Consider the following 21,131-nt stretch of genomic DNA (forward strand, 5'->3'; position numbering starts at 1 on the left):
CTAAGTGATGCTATAGCTGAGCGATAAAAACGTGACGATGATGATATGAGGTACTTACAACTGGCCTATTGCTCCTGAATGATCTCTGCCACACATCTCTCACAAATTGCAGCGGGTTGACGAACTCGTGCCGGGAACCGCTGAGGACAAAGGTAATTAAAAACGCAAATAAATTTTCGGCAAAAAAATCATTTTTGGTTCCACCTTTATCGCTGACCACAGGCAACTAATACTCATCGAAACAATACTAACAACCCTAAACACAATTAGGTGGCGTTGTTTTATCACAGAGTCCCCATGGCCACCTCCTGTCTCCATCGTCCGATTACCTCCTTGTCATTAATATTGCATTGTCATTCCTAAATATGTATGCAAATTTCAGCTCAATCGGAAATCGGGAAGAGGGTCAAATATATTTAGCTACCAAGATATGACGAACTTTTAAGGCGTCGTCACACAGGCGCGTTTATATTATAAAACGCTTAAGCCACGCTCACGCCCCACCGGAAAACGCGCCTGTGTGACGGAACCTATAAAAGAACGCAAAAAAAATATAAATATAATATTATGCTCAACTATTATCTAAATACAGGTAGGTATCAGAAAATTACCTTGTGGTTGGCATGTCGATGGTCGGTGTTTCAGTCTGTGATCCGCTGAAAGACGTTTGGTTCTGGAATCTGACCCTGCAACCAAAGATTATTGTTAAAAATTCTGTAAACTTATAATAAAAAAATAATAGTAGGTACTACCGTACAGAAAGGAAACTTCCTACAAAACCGAAGTTTGATAGCGGTTCAGGGTCGAACCATGCTGTCCCTTTCTAATATATGGCACCATCCCATTCGGCTATTTGGGTTGGTAAAATACAAGCCATTATCTTATCTGTGGTCGTGCACGCACGAACGTCAAGTTGTGTCAACCCTAGTAATTTCTCGGAGCACTGCTGAGCCGAGCGGAACCGAGTTTGCCCGAAGTCACAGGAGTTTCGCACGCCTGACATAACGTGTAACGTATAACGTCCCAAAGTAAATTAAGGAGTTTTGAATTCGCAATCTTTTTTGGAAACAATAAACTCGACTCGAGCTTGTATTTTTTAAGGGACATCACGAATCAGGCGGTACCAGACGTGATTCGTCTCCGCGATTTCGTCGCTTTGCTACAGGTAGGTCATATCTGTCCTGCGGGCGCAGCACGGTTCCATTTTTATCGCCTATCACTATGCGCGTCCCTTTCGCACTTACCTACTTGTTAGAACGTGACAGGCATGGTGACAAGCGATAAAAACGCGACCATGCTAAGCCGCCTGATCGTAACAGACGCGTTTTTTAGAGAGTGAGTCTTCTGTACCTAGTACTATTATTTATTCTGTGGCGGTACTTACGGCAGAGTCGACGTGCCCATCCTAGGCCGATACACGCAGTGGTAGTAAACGAAGATGGTGAGATAAGTGACGAAGAGGAACAGCGTGACGGTGATGAGTGTGACGGATACTTGGTGCTCCTGGATGTAGTTCTGTGACGGTTCGCCGTTGAAAAGTGGTACCTGAACGACATGTTATTGCAACATTGAGAACTAGTCAAATTTTATCAAATATTTTGCATTGTGGGATGCGATGACCTCCAGTGGAGACAGGATTTGAACCGGCGTCTTTAGCTATCGCGACTTAAGCCTTAGCGCCATTTGCGCCATCCGTCTAATCCAGGGTTAACCGGTTAAACCTGGAGTTATCATTTGACAGTGTGTTAACGGTTTAACGGGTTAACCCCGGTTTAATGGGATGGTGCAAGTGGCCCTTAGAGTTGGTCAAAGACACCTAGTCTTTCTAAGATGGCATATACCTAGTCGAGAAATTGTGACGGGTTCCGCCGTAACGGAGTACTTTATGGCGTTAGCCGCGATAGCTAAAGACGCCAGTTAGAATCTGGCCTCCACCACTGGAGGTCTCCGTCACTTTTTCCTCGGATATATATTTTCCATTTATGATATGTTATTGTTATAGATAGAGGGAAACTAGGTCTTAGGGCAAACTAGGGGTGAATCTTCTTGTTGAGGCGACGCGCGCTACGCCTCCTCGGCCCCAGGGTTTCTACCCCAAACGCCGCAAATATAACTGCTACCAAGTGTGATACTTGCGACGCTTGAGGCTTTCGGGCATGATGTAAAGGCCCCTGTACACAATGGGCCAGCGTGGGCCAGTCTGGGGGACGCATTTATGTGTTAGAGGAAGCAAGTGATATGGCTATCTCGTTCTACCGCATGGCTACGTCCCTTGGACTGGCCGGCGCTGGCCCATTGTGTACAGGGCCCTTAAAATAGACGAAAGCTCACCATATTCTTTGCAAGCAACGTGCATCTGCCATCTTTAGACGCTCTCCCATCCTCGCAAATGCACCTCGGTCCCTGCTGACCCAGCACGCACACATTCTCACATACGACACCCTCACACGCGTTCTTCAGCGGTCTCTGCACACTCGGGTGCCAGATGACGAACGCCTGCGTTTCCGGCATTTTGAAGATGAAGGGGAAACAGATGTTCTCTCCGTAAATGATGCAGCGGTATATATTTGCATTGGTCAGAACGTAGAGAAAGTCTTCGAAGACGTAGATGCTTTCTAGGGGGTGGTTGTCCCAGCCGAGGGTGCCCTTAGCCCTGCAACAGTTTTAGTGGTTGTAAAATATGTCGATGTTCCTATTTCAGTGTGAAGTTTTGATACTATAAACTGGAGTATTTGGTTCGATTATGGGAGAACAATTATTATGCTCTCATTTATCCCATGAGCATGTCAATCAAAGCGGCCTCACATGTTGATACCTTCGAGCAACACCGGCTTCCGACACGTCGGATCTTACCGTACAAATTGTTCTGCCATTTTATGCGGGGGGAATCGTGCACAAGGTCGCACTTCACACTCACTACCTACAAAATCCAATCTGTAATGACGACACAAATACATAGAAAGTGACATGTCAAAGACAAATCTTGCACACCTCGATCTCTTTTTGTGTACAGATGAGTCACAAGTCACAACAAGCACCGGGCTAGTTGTGTGCATGCCCTTGGGCATGTACTTCGGCAGAGGGGAAAGGGTGCGAATGGCGACTCCCTTCCCGGTGTTGCTCGAAGGTCGATACACATGTTGATGCCAACCCCAAGCCCACTCCAAACTATGTGCGTGAATCGCGGGCGAAGCCGCGAACGCGAGTGTGGAGTCGATTTCGCTGTCTGCGCTGTGGAGGGGGCTACAGAATAAGTAATAGTGATGCCAACAAAACTAAAAACACCCCACTCAAAAATCTCCACAACCGCGAGGTGTGCAATCTCACGAATTATTTCCTTAACAACGATATGGTGGCAGTAGGTAGACAGGAACCTCACGCCACTCTATGGAAAACGAGAAGGCACAAACCTGTGGTACTACTCGTAAACACCTCGGACCGCAATGCGGTACGGAAGAGCAAGGAGCTACACGGGCGGTTCTATAATAAGACCCTCTCGGGACCCGACCTGAAACTATTTAATAAGATGATCTTACTTGTAAGACCGGCCCGGATCAACAGTCCACAGCGTCGTCGCAGTGGCCATATATAACACAGGCCCATCGATCGCCAGCCCGACGGTAGTGCCATTGAATTGGGAGCTCAGCTCATTCAGGCCACTGAGGTCTACGCTCGTCACCTTACTGGTGTTCTTGTAATTTACGCTATAGTAAAGCTTGCGGTTTTCTGGAGACACCACTAAAGAGGAGACCTGTGGAGTGTTTTCAATCAGATTCATGTTAATTTGTTGTTCTTTTGGCATATGGATATAGACTCCGCCCACGCCAATCAGCACCAACCTTGACGCCATACTTGACGTGCCTGTGCCATGATGTACCATCACGCTCCGCGACTATTGCGCCAGTTAGGGTCCTAGCTAAATTGGTTGTTCAATACTTACGCTATAGAATTTCCAATTTAGGAAGAACCCTAAATGGCATAACAATCCCGTGTGGTGATTGTAGAGTTGAGTTCACAAACATATTTACAACCCAACGTTCCAATAATATATTTACACACACAACACACTTACAGTAACACTCTTACGGTAGATGTCGCTAGGGTCCTCTTGATCTATTGGGAAGATTTGCTGGCTATGGATGAGGTCTTGGTGGCTCAGATGGCAGAGCGCTGGAGTATCGATCCAGAGGCCGTGATAGTTAAGTCTCATCCAAGACAGTAATTTTCCACTTATAAATTTATTCTAAGCTTAATATATTTACATGCCACTAAGACTCTGAAATGACTCTTGTAAATTTATATAATATTGGAACGTTGACTTCTAAAGAAAGATGTTTGTGAATACGGCCGTACATTTGGCATTAAAACTAGTGTGATCTCGAATCTCTATGAATGCTAGAATTATCTCCTAGTTTTTTTTTTTCTGGCTGTGTTGTAAAACAGTTGACCAGTTTGACTATTATTTATAATTATCTATACATTTTTATAACATATATTTATATACCCAATTCAATAAGTGACTCAACCAAGCGTAGAAAAACGTCATACTTCCCATACTTATATCGTATCATTTTCTGATAAACAAGGTATTTAAACTTTAGGTATTTAAAAAAAAGTAAACGAACAATTTGTACATTTTCGGGTAATTATATCATTTATTGGTTGGTTACAAAACCGCCTGGATCAGTCACTGAACGACCTGACTTTAACGTACGTTATTTAGATCATGTGATGTTTTCATCTACCCTCAACTGGCTTAAGGAGCCATTTGAGGGTAGATTTTATTTACTTTTATTTAAATACCTAAAGATACAGACTATAGAATAATTAATTATTATTGTAACCTTAGGTATATATATAATTGAATATTGAAACGAATCCTTACCGTACCATCCTTGGGTAGACTTTTAATCCTGGCACATCGTTTTTTCTCAAAATGACACACCTTGATATTGGGTTCTGTGGAGTTATCCACGAAGTATATATTCCCTGTTACCCAGTCTACGGTCATCTGAAGAATAGAGGTATTTTAATATGGATATTTCCTTTATTTAAAATAAATTATTTTACACCATGCACGAAAAAAGCATTAAATAATTATTAGATAAACATAGATAACAGTAATTTTCAAAAAACTATTTCTATTTAATTAATCGGATACAACTAAAAGAAGTTGGTGATTTGTCCGTGACGTCACACTATATCGGTTTTTATATTAATTCTATATTAGCAAATGGTTTTGACAGTTCTAAAAAAGAAACTGATTTGACTAGGAGGAGAATACCCTATTATCTTAATCTATGTATGTAATGCTACTAATGCAATCAAAAACATCTGTACACCGACTTTATTGTCATTGAAATTGAGCTTATGAGCGAGTTAGAGTGTAAATATTTATGATCTAAAACGACTCGAATCTGACATAAAGTTCAAGTATCTTAATAAATCTACGATATATTGTATTTGTATAAAGTCACTGATTTCGTGTAACTATAATTTCTCTGATAAGTATAAGTATATTAAATTGATTGAATATTCTTACCTAAGGTTTGCAAAATAGATAGATTTAAGAGTCGCATCTATGACTACCACAAGAAGAAAATAAACTACCCTCGTGTAACGAAATTTAAGCAATTTATTATGACCCCGTTTGTATTGTAAGTGCTCCTACTTTAGACAGCTAGAACCGCGTAGGGATCCTGCAGATAGTTGCTAGGGCCCCGAAGGGCGCCTACAGTTTGTTGCTAGGGTCCCGAAGGGCACCCGCAGTTGGTTGCTAGGGCCCGAAGGGCACCCGCAGTTTGTTGCTAGGGCCCCGAAGGGCACCCGCAGTTTGTTGCTAGGACCCCGAAGGGGTTACTTCTCGATTCCCTGCCAAAATGGTTGTCCTAACTAAACTATAGCTACCGACTTCCATAGGCGGCCCTCTTTCTTCGTTTAGTTACTTCAAAGGCGGTCATTGGTTACTAACACAGCTTCCGATTCCCTACCTAGGTATAGGTACTTCTCGATTCCCTGCCAAAATGGTCGTCCTCACTAAATTATAGCTAGCGACTTCCATAGGTGGTCCTCTTTCTTTGTTTAGTTACTTCATAGGCGGTCATTAGTTACTTTTATAGATAAAAATTCCCTGCCCTCGATTGATACTTCTGGATTCCCTGCCAAAACGGTTGCCCTCACTAAACTATATAGCTACTGACTTCCATAGGCGGTCCTCTTTCTTCGTTTGATTACTTCCAAGCGGTCATTGGTTACTAACATAGCCTCCAATTCCCTGCCTAGGTATAGAGATACTTCTCGATTCCCTGCCAAAATGGTTGTCCTCACTAAACTATAGCTAGCGACTTCCATAGGCGGTCCTCTTTCTTCGTTTGGTTACTTCAAAGACGGTCTTCAGTGACTGTTATAGTTACCAATTCCCTGCCAAGGTCTAGGTACTTCTGGATTCCCTGCCAAAATGGTTGTCCTCACTAAACTATAGCTAGCGACTTCCATAGGCGGTCCTCTTTCTTCGTTTGGTTACTTCAAAGACGGTCTTCAGTGACTGTTATAGTTACCAATTCCCTGCCAAGGTCTAGGTACTTCTGGATTCCCTGCCAAAATAGTTGTCCTCACTAAACTATAGCTAGCGACTTCCATAGGCGGTCCTCTTTCTTCGTTTGGTTACTTCAAAGACGGTCTTCGGTGACTGTTATAGTTACCAATTCCCTGCCAAGGTCTAGGTACTTCTGGATGCCCTGCCTAAATGGTTGCCCTCACTAAACTATAGCAGCGACTTCCATAGGCGGTCCTCTTTCTACGTTTGATTACTTCCAAAGCGGTCATTGGTTACTAACATAGCCTCCAATTCCCTGCCTAGGTATAGAGATACTTCTCGATTCCCTGCCAAAATGGTTCTCCTCACTAAATTATAGCTAGCGACTTCCATAGGTGGTCCTCTTTCTTTGTTTAGTTACTTCAAAGGCGGTCTTTGGCTACTTTTATAGTAACCAATTCCCTGCCAAAGAGTGCTTCTCGATTCCCAGCCAAAGAGTTTCGTCTACTATAACTACGAATCCCTGAAAGGCGGTCCTCGTTCTTGGTATCTTCAAAACCTCAATGGCGGTCCTCGGCTACTTTAAAAGCTACCGATTCCCTGCCAAGTGCTTTTGCGATTCTCTGCTAAAGACGGTCCCCGATCGCTGCTGCTCTCGATTCCCTGTCAGAGGCAGTCCTCGTTCTTCCACTGATAGCTTCAAAACCTCAATGGCGGTCCTCGGTTACTTTAAAAGCTATTCCCTGCCAAGGAGTACTTCTAGATTCTCTGCTAAAGACGGTCCTCGATCACTACTACAATTCCCTGTCAAAAGCAATATTTGTTCTTCGATTTCCTGCCAAAGGTCGACTTTCAGTCATTTTGACAGAATTTACTAGTCATTTTGACTTACCGAAGGCGGTCCTCGATCTTCGGTAGATTACTCCAGATTCCCGGCCAAAAGCGGTCCTCAGTCACATCATGGCTGATTCCCTGCTAAAAGGCGGTCCTCTGTTTAAACTTTTGGGTCCCTGAAGCCCTAAAGTGTACTATATTTGTAAGGATTAACTAATCGCATACCTTGGTAGGTTTCCCAATATTTGTAATATAGTTTAGACTCGTGTCATTTAGCGAATATAATGGCGTTACTTCTATCAATTTTCCCGTGTCTGGTGACGTCACGTAAAACTTTTGTTTCCTGAAATAAAATGCAGTCGTTTTGAACACGTTAAATAAAACAATATAATATACTAAGATTTTTTTGGTTTATAATTTTTACAATGCAATATTAGCGAAGCCAAAAACGACAAGAGCGCAAAATAGAGTTAGACCAAGAAAAGCCTGCAACGATTTTGATAGCCCACGCAGTGCAAGCGTTATTTATTTTAAACGTCAAACTTCTATGAAATTTGGTCGTATTTAAATAACACTTGCAATGCGTGGGCTATCAAAATCGCCGCAGACTTTTCTTGGTGTAACTCTAGTAATCTTTGGGTAGAGGGGTGATTGCTTAAATTATTTACAAGTGCAATATAAATTATAACACGTATTAATGTTAAGGCCATTTTCCTATTCAATTCATTATTTATCGATCTATCACCTACGGGGCCTTAACTGGACAATGGAAAAGAGCTTCAACTTACAAGTAATCTATGTCAACATCAGCAATAATGCCAAGGCTCGAATCATTCAACTCCATGTAAAAATCGTTGACCTCCGATATAGACCTGACCTGGTGACCAGTCGCCAAGAGGACGGACTTAATCGCATGGATGTTGGCTTTACAAGAACGACGGTCTGATCTGGAATATGGCATAAAAAACATTTTGTTACTAAAATAAAGTATAACCATAGACATATAATGGGGCCTGTACAGCGGTGTGACATCGCTACAACGGCTGTGGATGATGAGTTCGCATCATGCACGCGATTGGTTGATGAGTTCGCATCACGCCCGCGATTGGTCGCAACTAGTTGCGTTAGGCTGCACGATTGGCTCGAATTCGTGAGTGACACCGCTGAACTAGTACCATTAAAAACTAAAACTAAATAAAGCTAAAATATATCAAAAAAAAATTGTGCCTCTTTAATATGGTGCCAAGGATGCTGGCAGCTTTTTTCCGCTGTACCTATTGTGATACGTCGCGAGAGGAAGCTGCCAGATCTTTGGTCGGCAGTAAACTTGACCAGACTCGTTAGCTAGTTTTTGGAAAAGCTGAAAAGCGTTTGCCATTCTCAATCTACTGGTTGTTTTTTTAAGTACTAGCTGTGCGGCATCACTGGCATCCAACAATGACTTGCAAAATAGGACTAGTAAGTAACGTAAGTATAATTTTGTATGGGAAGCATGACACGATTTTCTACCCAATTGACTGCCACTTGCGAATATATTATACGCATTTAACTCGATAATATTGACATAGTTTTTATTTTTATTTCAAGGAGTATAGTGAAACTTTAACGGGGATCGCTGAAGCTTGAAGGCTGGAATCTGAAAGTAGCACAGGCACGTTTTCATAACAATCAGCAAAATAAGTAGGTACTACCTACTTTGAAAACTTAGATGATATAGGAGATTGTACTACAAGGGCATAAAGTGAACCATTTTTACCCGAGGCAATTTTTTGGTCTGAGCGAAGCGAAGACCAAAATAGTAGACGAGGGTAAAAATGGACATTTATGCCCTTGTTGTACACTCTGCTTTTCACTTCGATTGCGAGGAAAATAAAATTATATTTTTCACGGCAATTTACACCACGAAATTGTCGTAAAGCGAAAGAACATAATACCAATTCCCGCCAACTAACTTTTTTTTTTTTCAACATGTGATCAGAGTTTCAGACGCTTGGTTTTCTGCCAAGTCAAACATTTCGGAGCATTTTTGAACGATAATCGACTCCTATTTTATGTGATTTACTAAATATAATGACAGAAAATACGGATTTCTAATAAATTGTAGCAAAAATAAAATAATATAACAAGTTTTGTCATCTACACAATTTTATTGGTCAGTAAAATTGTGCAATATGTTTTAACTGTTTGGCTGTTGAGACCGATTCTTAGACCGACCGACCGACCTTAGTCTTAGAAGAAAATTTTACTTTTATGCTCTAGAGCATAAAATGCGATTTTATGTCGTCTACGCACGACATAAAGGTGCACTTTTTGAGCATGAGTAGTGAAAATAATATTTATGATGATGACAATGACCATGACAATGTTAATGACACATTGATACCTAATCTATGATACTAACTTGTATCTCAACGTCATCCGAGCGTCTTCGCAGAATTCTAGAAAACCTAGGGCACATTGCAAGAAAAGACGGTGGCATACTTGAGAAGCCCATCGTGACAGGGTAGATGGGACAGGGCCTCCTGGACGCAGCCCAATACATTGTTCTGACCAGATCCGCTTTTGACTCTACAGTTTACAAAACCCTCCACACCGCTAGATGCAGAAACAGATGTGAAAAGATCATTCGAGGGAAAGTGATGCAAAAGGGAGGTCACCAGCCTCAGTGGGTCAAACACAAAACTGTGGTCTTTCGTACCTTTATAGACCTTAACTTTTGAGGTATCATCATCATCATTCTAGCCTTCAGTCGCCCACTGCTGAGCATAGACCTCTCTTCGTGTAAGCTACTTATCCCGGTCCTGGTCTAGTCTCATCCAAAACTACCATGTGATTTCCCGAATGTCATCCACCCAACTAGCCAACGGACGCCAGACGCTTCGTTCATCCGAATGCGGCCACCAATCCGTCAACATTTTGGTCCACCTGCCATCACACTGCCTAGCAACTTAATTTTAGGTAGGTACCTATGTCTACAGAACGTGAACAGTTTTGTGTTTGACCCAGGTACCTCAATGTATAGCCGTGCCGGCACTCGCACACGAACGAGCCAGGCAGGTTCCGGCAGTGCTGCGAGCACAGGTCCCGCGCACACTCGTCCACGTCCGCGCAGCTGTGGTTGTCAGCGAGGAGTTGGAAGCCAGGCTTGCAGGTGCACTGCGGGCCGAGCGGCGTCGCCTGGCAACCGTCGCTGCAGGTGCTGTTCTCGCAGGCTGTGACTGGGGAATGAAAAAGTACTGATTGTCTAAAAAGTACGAGAAAATGAAAAGTTGCTCCCCACATCCATGCTTTAAGAACTTGATTTGGTCTCACGATCATGGATCTTAATAATATAATGCGCTAATTCGTCGATCGTATGCTGGATAGTTTTTAGGGTTCCGTACCTCAAAAGGAAAAAACGGAACCCTTATATCACACGTGCGTCTGTCTGTCTGTCTGTCACAGCCTATTTTCTCGGAAACTACTGGACCAATTAAGTTGAAATTTGGTACACATATGAAAATTAGCAGTGTTAGAAATTATTTAACAAAATAGCCCAAAAAAATATAAATGTGCAGTAAAGCGTGAGTCGGACTTAATGTACGAAACACTTGGAGCGCGAGTCTGACTCGCACTTGGCCGGTTTTTTACAGTAGGGATCGTAAGTAGTTCAACTTACAGCACTTACCTACAGCCTAGGGTATGGTATAACAGACATCCTGTCACTCGACCTGTCTAGTGCGATTGCGATTCCATTATAGTACCATTTTGGCTACATTACAATAATTCATCGATTAATTGGAACAGTACAACTTACAACACTGTCCGTCTTCATTCGATCCTCGAAACATTCCGCGGGGTCCCACACCTCCCTCCACTCAATACACTGCGCTGTTACTGAGGGAAGTAGTGTCATAAGGTGCAAATTTTGGTATCGGATTAATTCACTTAGCACAGATGTAATATACGTAAAGCTAAGCTATTTGAGCCCGGTAGACATCCGCCACCCCCTGGCAGGTAGGCAGGGGGGCAGTCAAAGTAATTTGTAATGGATCAACTCCTTTTTAACCACGTTAGAAGATGAATTTTTAAAAACGCTGAAATTACTTTTCTTGTATTCTAGTAATATACACATATAAAAAGTTTCAAGCCCCACACTCGAAAATTTTTTTGTTCTCCATACAAATTTTCAACCCCTATTTCGCTACCTTAGGGGATGAATTTTCAAAAACGCTGAAATTAGTTTTCTTGTATTTTAATAGTATATCTTTTAACGAAGTTTGAAATTCCTAGCTTAAAATAAAACATGAACCCCATACAAACTTTCATCCCCTTTTTAACCCCCTTAGGGATTGAATTTTTCAAAATCTCTTCTTATCTCTTGTACACATTATAAATGTAACCTGGTGTGTAAATTTCAACTTTCTAGCATTTCTAGTTTCGGCTGATAATAGCAATAGTTGAATAAAAAAATAGCACGCCGGTTTTGATTTATTCGTCAATATTTTTATTTTTTTCTATGAAACTGTACATCAAAGGTCTCAAAAATGAATTCCTCATGCCCGCTTTATCTGGAATTGATACCAAACTCGAGGTGGTAGGTAAATAGAAGCCGATATGCGGCGTGTAACTTTGGATGCCCCCCTGCCTACCCACCAGGGGGTGGCGGATGGCTACCGGGCTGGATTGGTTTAGCTTTACGTATACTACATCTGTGCCAAGTGAATTCATCCGATACCAAAATTTGCACGTCCCATACATTTGGTGACACTACTTCCGTCACTATGTGGTGGCACGCCGCTGGAGGGTATGGTGGTGGAAATACGCGTGATATCCTGAGCCCGGATGGATCCATTGGAAACAAAATAGTTCAACTCACAACAGTGCCCGTTTTCATCCGATCCATCAAAACAGTCCGGCGTCTGGTCGCACACCTCCCTCCACTCAATACACTGCCCGGTGCGACAGTGGAATCCGTGGTGGCACTCCGCTGGAGGGTATTGTGGTGGAAATAAGCGCGATGTCCTGTTCACTGGTGGTCAAGGGAAAAATTAATAAAGGAATTTCATAAGACTGCTTGCAGAAAGACGCGGTCTAACAAAAAGTTATGAGCAGAAATAAAATCAATGATTCTTGAAATGTCTAGTTATAATAGGTATGTATTTACTAGGGATTCCAGAGCTCTTTCAAATTGACGTCCAGTTTGACCAGTTTTCAATTGAGTCATAAGGAATACCAGGAGCAATAGCAACAACAGAGTTGCGAGTGTTGTGGTGGGTGGTGTACCTATAATTCGGATTATGGTAAAAATGTAGATTAACACCTACCTAGTTCGCAAGCTTCAGGCGTCTCGTCGGAACCATCTTTGCAATCCTTATTGTGGTTGCATACAGAACGCACAGACAGGCATCTCTGTACAAATAACAGAACTATTCATCATTTTTGATCATTTTCATCTCTCAAACAACAGATATCATAGACAAGGCAACAGAAAAATTAAAAATATCCATGAATGAATAAAAAGAAGTGAGGATTTCAGAGATAGGTACAAATTAATTGTGTTATTAAAAATATTCGCAAAAAATTATTGAAACTGATGAAGAGGAACCGTAAGGGCGGCACAGACGGACTGCAACCCGGCTGCAATTTGTATGGAAACTGTGCAGTCTGCGTGCAGTTCACGTGCTGTCAGCGTGTGGTTCCTATATAAATTCATAAATTGCCTCCGCGTTGCAGTCCGTCTGTACCGGCCTTTAGTGCGAGGTTGATGTCCAACTAGACGTAAAAGGTTGTGTCGTTTCTTAGATTAGGTACCGTTAATTACTGGCCACCATACCGGTTCCTGTCTACACTCGAACTGGCCGTACGCAGAGCACGAGTTGCAGCCGTGCTCGTCCGTGCCTCCCGGACAGTCGTCCTTGTTGTTGCACCTGGAATGTATAATCTTGGTCAACGTATTAAGATACATACTAGGTACAAACAGCGACACTCTTAACTGTCCATCGGTGGACCTTATTACAAAAGGCATAAGGATCCACCGATGGACAGTTAACAGTGTGGGCTATGGTACTTAATCTAAAAACACAATGTTTTCCGTGACCGACATCAGAACTTGGGAGATTCTTAACCTAGGAAGGCCAGTTAGTAGATTCATACAGCCGGAAGCGTGAACATCATGAACAGGACACAAAACCCAGGACGTACACAATATCAGTAACAATTACTTATAGAAACGTGCCGTCACCAACACACAGATCTTGTTCCTAATAGGAAGGAACTTCCTAGATATAGAAGCATCGAATCAGGTAAGGTACCTAATCTAAATACCTACATCAAAATGTCTTCGAGAAAAACGCATTTAACCGATTTGCAAGACCGAAGTGATCCCATAAGAGCTCCGTGAACAAAGTTTTGTACGGAGCTCTAAAAACGGTGTAAACCGGCGTTGTCTTTGTCTAATTGCTAATACCGGTCGCAACTCACGATTCACAAATTATTAGTAACTAGATATTTGACAGCTGTTTAGTGTGTTATGTTGAGGAAGTTAACGGTAATATAGGTCTCAACATTCAATTTTTCAGCCGCATCGTCATCTAAGGCAGATTACTATACCCCACCTTCACCAATATCTAATTAAAATCAAAAATAGACGTCACAACATCCAGCGACCCTATAAAAATTCAAACCAAGCGGTCTGCGGTAGACAGATAGTCTTGTTCAGCTCGCATGGAAGCTCTCCTTCTCCACATGATGGAAGGGTCACCTAAAATTACATTAACCTTTTAACCGTCGCAGACTGCATGTATATAAGACAAACAAAATCGGGCTCATTTCGCCGCGGTCTGATAAATAATAGAAAACTTCGTGTAACTTCGTACCGCCGGTGACACAAGCACGCTCGATGAAAAATTCTATGGCGGTTAAAAGTAGTAGGTATCAATGATTGTACACTCAGCTGCAAAGTTACATGGCCACTTTATGAATACATTCATTGCATTTGCAGGCCAGTCCAGACGGTATGATCAAATCGAATGATTTCATAAGGAAAAAAATTGGCGTCTATCTCATCTAGCGTGCACACCACAGTGACACCACACGTACACAAATTTTCTCCAATTTTAGATTCATCCTCTAGACTTCTAGCCGCCTCTCCAGAGGCCTATAAAAAGGTCAACCGATTCTAATTTGAATCTTTATTTTGCCAAATCAAAATTGCATTTGTATTGACAAGTTTTGATGTCTGGGCGGCTAAGAGGATAAGGTGAGATTCGAGCGCTCGAAATTAAAATAAATGCACCTAAACGCGCATGGCACCATTCTTCAGACCTTCAGAAACAGTCGAGCTTGCAATTGGAGCAGGGATATAAATATAAGATACAACCAAGTTTCTTTACATCGGTAACTTACATCTGTATCAAGGAATGGTTCCTGGCAGCGTTCCTCGTCGGACCCATCGAGACAGTCAGGCTGGCCGTCGCAGCGGCGTTGGATCTGTACGCACTGCCCACTTCTGCACTGGTAAGAACCGACGTTGCATGTTTGATTCGCTACAAAACAGTATCGCATTTTTTTATTTTGTTATACTCGTACGAGACCAGTAGGTACTCTCGCACAGCGACCTTGTCGGTAGAAAAAAGCGACAAAAAATACAGGCGCAAAGAGTTAACTTCCCATAGAAAATATGAATTGCGTGCCTTTTTCTACTGACTAGTTGGGACTAGTTCTAAAATTGTGCGATTTATGACTAAACTAACTGATTTGCCGTATTTCTTTCTAAATCAAGATTCAATTGAATCTCCGTCTAAATCAAGCAAGGATTTAGCAATTTAGCTACGTTATGTCTTATGTCACAATGGAGATAAAGAATATTTCACTTTCAACTTACTGCAACCAGCTTCATCTGAGCCGTCGGTGCAATCTGAATCGCCGTCGCATCGCCAGCCGCCCAAGATGCAGTTACCCGTGGCACACCTACACAATTTGATATTGAATAAAGGAAAAAAAATCGCTGCCTCGATTTCTGCTCGACCGATTCTAGTAGTCACTTCGCTCTTTGTGCAGTGATTTAGTAATTACAATACTCACATTAAACTATGTAGCGGGATATCTTGACGTTTCTCACAGATCAAATGAGATATAGGGAGATGTATCCTGTCGCCTGTCTTTATGACAGCATACCTTCTACCTTCTGTTAGGTCCAAAGACCTATTTCCAGCACTTGATATTTCCTTAAATGACATTCATAGTGACAGTAACTAGTCGATAGTTGCTGGGAAGTAACGACCTCACCCGACCGCTTCAGAGAGTCCAGAGTCAGGATCTTCGTCTCCGGCATGGCATTGGTCGGAGTGGAACCCTAAGGGTACGGTCAGCTCTGTATTGCCTTCATTGATCGTTCAGAGTAAATAACTGGACTTGAAAGACTCAAAAACGTTAGTAATAATCGGACATCGTAAATTTTATAGCATTTCGGTGCAGCGGAGTGGTGTTAACGGAATTGGTATAAACAATTTCAACCCTAATGGTTAATTGGCGTTAATATTAGCCTAAATTTACCATTTCAGTCGGAAATATCTAACCAATTCTGTTAATACCTATCTGCTACACCAAAAATGCTATAAAAATTACGATGTTTTTGGTAATAATCAGGCACTCACATGAATTCCGTGTCAAGACAGCGCAGCGTGTGACAGAGCGCCCCCTCATCAGAGCCATCCGGGCAGTCTTGGTGTTTGTCACAGACCTGTTCGCGCTCCAGGCAGAGTTTACTGTCCCGGCATTGGAACTGGTCGAACTCGCAGTAGAATGGCGCTGTGAAAGAAGCTTGGTTACCATGGCAACTTGGTTACAAATGGGTCAGATAATTCAATTATTTGATAAGCTTTTCATCTAATTTTGCGTGTTGAATATAAGTGTGATCGAAATGGCTTATGAGAAGACTCTTGATTCGTTATGTATAAATCGTTTGCCTCAATCTGTCGTTTGACTTATCTATTGGTAAGAAAGGGATAAACCATAAATCAACTAGGTATAGTCTGTAGGTATATAAAAAAAAAGTAAACAAAATCTACCCTCAAATGGCTTCTTAAGAGCGCTATTACATTTCGGCGTTGAGCGAGTTTAGGTATTTTACGCGCTGCGGCAGGCCGTGCGAGCTCAGTATGCCGATCCCTTCTACCACACTCGCACTACAATGATGGATTAAACATTCTTGATCCTTCGCGAAGCATATTGAAATCAACCATAACAACACTAACTGTACTTAACTTTTAAAGTTCTAAAACTGTTATTTGGTAAGTACGAAAATACTAAATGCAGTGCAAATGTACATAGGGGCTGTTCATAAATTACGTCATCTATTTTTGACGATTTTTGACCCCCCCCCCCCCCCCAAATCATCCTAAAATCAAGCTTCGGATGAATCTGTTTCCTCCTACGTCATGTTACCATCATCCGATGTCCAGACCCCCCCCCCCCCCCTCCTCCCATTTGAAACGACGTAATTTATGAATAGCCCCATACTCGTACTTATGAAGGTATATTACTCGAAAGTAATTATAGGTACCTACTCGCTTATTTACATGTTTCGTCATTGCATTTGGTACCTATAGGTTGTAAAGTTTGTATCAACGAGGGCTTAAAAACGAACTGGTACTGAGGATCTGATGATGATTAAGGTGGTCACGGATACCAATCAACCATGTAGTAACATGATTAGGCTCGTTTGATTCGTCTCAACAAGATCTTTGACACTGAAGATACACAGGGTCTGATGATGGAGCTGGAAGGTGGCTACGGGTACCAGTCTATCATGTAACTAAACAACTTCGTGTTTGGGCTCGTTTGATTCGTCTCAACAAGATCTTGGACACAAGACAGTACTCAGGGTCTGATGATGGAGCTGGAAGGTACCATTACCAATCAACCATGCAACTAAACCACATCGTGTTTAGGATCGTTTGATTCGTCTCAACAAGATCTTTGACACTAGGTGATACTCAGAGTCTGATGATGGAGCTGGAAGGTGGTCACCGGTACCAATCAACCATGCAACTAAACCACTTCGTGTTTAGGCTCGTTTTATTCGTTTCAACAAGATCTTTGACACAAGATAATACTCAGGGTCTGATGTTGGAGCCGGAAGGTGGTCACCGGTACCAATCAACCATGCAACTAAACCACTTCGTGTTTAGGCACGTTTTATTCATCTCAACAAGATCTTTGACACAAGGTAGTACTCAGGGTCTGATGATGGAGCGCGAAGGTGGCGACGGGTACCTGTCTATCATCATCAGCTCCATCATCAGACCCTGAGTAGTATCTTGTGTCAAACATCTTATTGCGACGAATCAAACGAGCCCAAACACGAAGTGGTTCAGTTACATGGTAGACTGGTACCCGTGGCCGCAGCCCAGCTCCATCATCAGACCCTGAGTACTAACTTGTGTCAAAGATCTTGTTGCGACGAATCGAACGAAGCCAAACACGAAGTGGTTTAGTTGCATGGTTGATTGGTACCGGTGACCACCTTCCGGATCCATCATCAGACCCTCAGTACTGCCTTGTGTCAAAGATCTTGTTGCGACAAATCAAACGAGCCCAAACACGAAGTGGTTCAGTTACATGGTAGACTGGTACCTGTGGCCACAGTCCAGCTCCATCATCAGACCCTGAGTACTAACTTGTGTCAAAGATCTTGTTGCGACGAATCGAACGAAGCCAAACACGAAGTGGTTTAGTTGCATGGTTGATTGGTACCGGTCACCACCTTCCGGATCCATCATCAGACCCTCAGTACTACCTTGTGTCAAAGATCTTGTTGCGGCAAATCAAACGAGCCCAAACACGAAGTGGTTCAGTTACATGGTAGACTGGTACCCGTGGCCACCTTCCAGCTCCATCATCAGATCCTGAGTACTATCTTGTGTCCAAGGTCTTGTTGAGACGAATCAAACGAGCCTAAACACGAAGTGGTTTAGTTGCATGGTTGATTGGTACCGGTGACCACCTTCCGGCTCTAACATCAGACCCTGAGTACTATCTTGTGTCAAAGATCTTATAGAAACGAATAAAACGAGCCTAAACACGAAGTGGTTTAGTGGCATGGTTGATTGGTACCGGTGACCACCTGCCGGCTCCATCATCAGACCCTGAGTACTATCTTGTGTCAAAGATCTTGTTGAGACGAATCAAACGAGCCTAAACACGAAGTGGTTTAGTTGCATGGTTGATTGGTACCGGTGACCACCTTCCGGCTCCATCATCAGACCCTGAGTATTATCTTGTGCCAAAGATCTTGTTGAGACGAATCAAACGAGCCCAAACACGAAGTGGTTTAGTTGCATGGTTGATTGGTACCGGTGACCACCTTCCGGCTCCATCATCAGACCCTGAGTACTATCTTAAGTCAAAGATCTTGTTGAGACGAATAAAACGAGCCTAAACACGAAGTGGTTTAGTTGCATTGTTGATTGGTACTGGTGACCACCTTCCGGCTCCATCATCAGACCCTGAGTACTATCTTAAGTCAAAGATCTTGTTGAGCCGAATCAAACGAGCCCAAACACGAAGTGGTTTAGTTGCATGGTTGATTGGTACCGGTGACCACCTTCCGGCTCCATCATCAGACCCTGAGTACTATCTTGTGTCAAAGATCTTGTTGAGATGAATAAAACGAGCCTAAACACGAAGTGGTTTAGTTGCATGGTTGATTGGTACCGGTGACCACCTTCCGGCTCCATCATCAGACCCTGAGTACTATCTTGAGTCAAATAAATACATATAGAATGTCAGGTCGTTTCAAATATTTTTAATCCTGTCCGGTAGTTTATTAAACTGTACCATTATAAATTATAATACTATAAAAACAGTGCTAGGATCAAAGTCTCTCGTTGCGGTTTACACGCACACAGTATAGCGTTTTACACGGCGCCCGCCGCACACAATGATAAAAAACCTCGTCGTCGCCGTTGAAAATGTGCGGAGCCGACCGACACACGTCCTGCCTCTACAAGCTCTGCCGCGGCACTGAGCTGGCGCAGCGCGCGTCATCGGTAATATAGAGTAGTTTTCAAAAAATTGCCAAAAAATTATAGTAGAATTTCATAAACACTAATGTATACCAACAGTATAAGCAAACGTTGCAGATTGCTTGAGTATGAAAATGACTTCGATATTAAGAGCGCTATTACATTTCGGCGTTGAGCGAGTTTAGGTATTTTACGCGCTGCGGCAGGCCGTGCGAGCTCAGTATGCCGATCCCTTCTACCACACTCGCACAATGATGGATTAAACATTCTTGATCCTTCGCGAAGCATATTGAAATCAACCATAACAACACTAACTGTGCTTAACTTTTAAAGTCCTAAAACTGTTATTTGGTAAGTACGAAAATGCTAAATGCAGTGCAAATGTAAGTGTGTGCAGTGTTCATAAATTAATTTTTCATCTATTTTTGACGATTTTTGACCCCCCCACCCCTCAAATCATCCAAAAATCATGCTTCGGATGACTCTGTTTCCTCCTACGTCATATTACCATCATCCGATGTCCAGACCCCCCCCCTCCTTCCATTTGAAACGACGTAATTTATGAATAGCTCCATACTCGTACTTATGAAGGTATAAGTATTACTCGAAATAAATTATAGGTACTCGCTTATTTACATGTTTCGTCATAGCATTTGGTACCTATAGGTTGTAAAGTTTGTATCAATGAGGGTTTAAAAACGAACTAGTATTGAGGATCTGATGATAATGATGATGATTAAGGTGGTCACGGATACCAATCAACCATGTAGTAACATGATTAGGCTCGTTTGATTCGTCTCAACAAGATCTTTGACACTAGGTGATACACCAAACACGAAGCCCAAACACGATGCCCAAACACGAAGCCCAAACACGTAGCCCAAACACGAAGTGGTTCAGTTACGTGATAGACTGGTACCCGTCGCCACCTTCGAGCTCCATCATCAGACCCTGAGTAGTATCTTGTGTCAAAGATCTTGTTGCGACGAATCAAACGAGCCCAAACACGAAGTGGTTCAGTTACATGGTAGACTGGTACCCGTGGCCACAGTCCAGCTCCATCATCAGACTCTGAGTACTAACTTTTGTCAAAGATCTTGTTGCGACGAATCGAACGAGCCCAAGCACGAAGTGGTTTAGTTGCATGGTTGATTGGTACCGGTGACCACTTTCCGGCTCCATCATCAGACCCTGAGTACTATCTTGTGTCAAAGATCTTGTTGAGACGAATCAAACGAGCCCAAACACGAAGTGGTTTAGTTGGATGGTTGATTGGTACCGGTGACCACATTCCGGCTCCATCATTAGACCTTGAGTACTATCTTGTGTCAAAGATCTTGTTGAGACGAATCAAACGAGCCCAAACACGAAGTGGTTTAGTTGCATGGTTGATTGGTACCGGTGACCACCTTCCGGCTCCATCATCAGACCCTGAGTACTATCTTGTGTCAAAGATCTTGTTGAGATGAATAAAACGAGCCTAAACACGAAGTGGTTTAGTTGCATGGTTGATTGGTACCGGTGACCACATTCCGGCTCCATCATTAGACCTTGATGAGTACTATCTTGTGTCAAAGATCTTGTTGAGACGAATCAAACGAGCCCAAACACGAAGTGGTTTAGTTGCATGGTTGATTGGCACCGGTGACCACCTTCCGGCTCCATCATCAGACCATGAGTACTATCTTGTGTCAAAGATCTTGTTGAGATGAATAAAACGAGCCTAAACACGAAGTGGTTTAGTTGCATGGTTG

The 21,131-nt window shown here is 42.7% G+C and overlaps 1 protein-coding gene across 1 annotated transcript in view; it reads right to left on the reverse strand.

Moving 5' to 3' along the window:
* Positions 1–21,131, reverse strand: part of LOC134800691 (vitellogenin receptor Yl) — an 86,001-nt gene that overhangs the window by 8,081 nt on the left and 56,789 nt on the right. Inside the window, exons 22-37 of the mRNA XM_063773186.1 lie at positions 16,006–16,159; positions 15,234–15,319; positions 14,756–14,895; positions 14,035–14,111; positions 13,185–13,278; positions 12,676–12,760; positions 12,228–12,380; positions 10,380–10,587; positions 8,158–8,316; positions 7,595–7,712; positions 4,886–5,011; positions 3,537–3,751; positions 2,332–2,653; positions 1,385–1,545; positions 612–686; positions 59–140 (exon numbers count right to left, since the gene is read on the reverse strand). Of these exons, the coding sequence (XP_063629256.1) occupies positions 59–140; positions 612–686; positions 1,385–1,545; positions 2,332–2,653; positions 3,537–3,751; positions 4,886–5,011; positions 7,595–7,712; positions 8,158–8,316; positions 10,380–10,587; positions 12,228–12,380; positions 12,676–12,760; positions 13,185–13,278; positions 14,035–14,111; positions 14,756–14,895; positions 15,234–15,319; positions 16,006–16,159 (2,255 nt within the window). The remainder of the gene's footprint in view (positions 1–58; positions 141–611; positions 687–1,384; positions 1,546–2,331; positions 2,654–3,536; positions 3,752–4,885; positions 5,012–7,594; positions 7,713–8,157; positions 8,317–10,379; positions 10,588–12,227; positions 12,381–12,675; positions 12,761–13,184; positions 13,279–14,034; positions 14,112–14,755; positions 14,896–15,233; positions 15,320–16,005; positions 16,160–21,131) is intronic.

This window comes from Cydia splendana, chromosome 20, assembly GCF_910591565.1.
Source record: "Cydia splendana chromosome 20, ilCydSple1.2, whole genome shotgun sequence".
In the NCBI taxonomy this organism is placed as follows: domain Eukaryota; kingdom Metazoa; phylum Arthropoda; class Insecta; order Lepidoptera; family Tortricidae; genus Cydia; species Cydia splendana.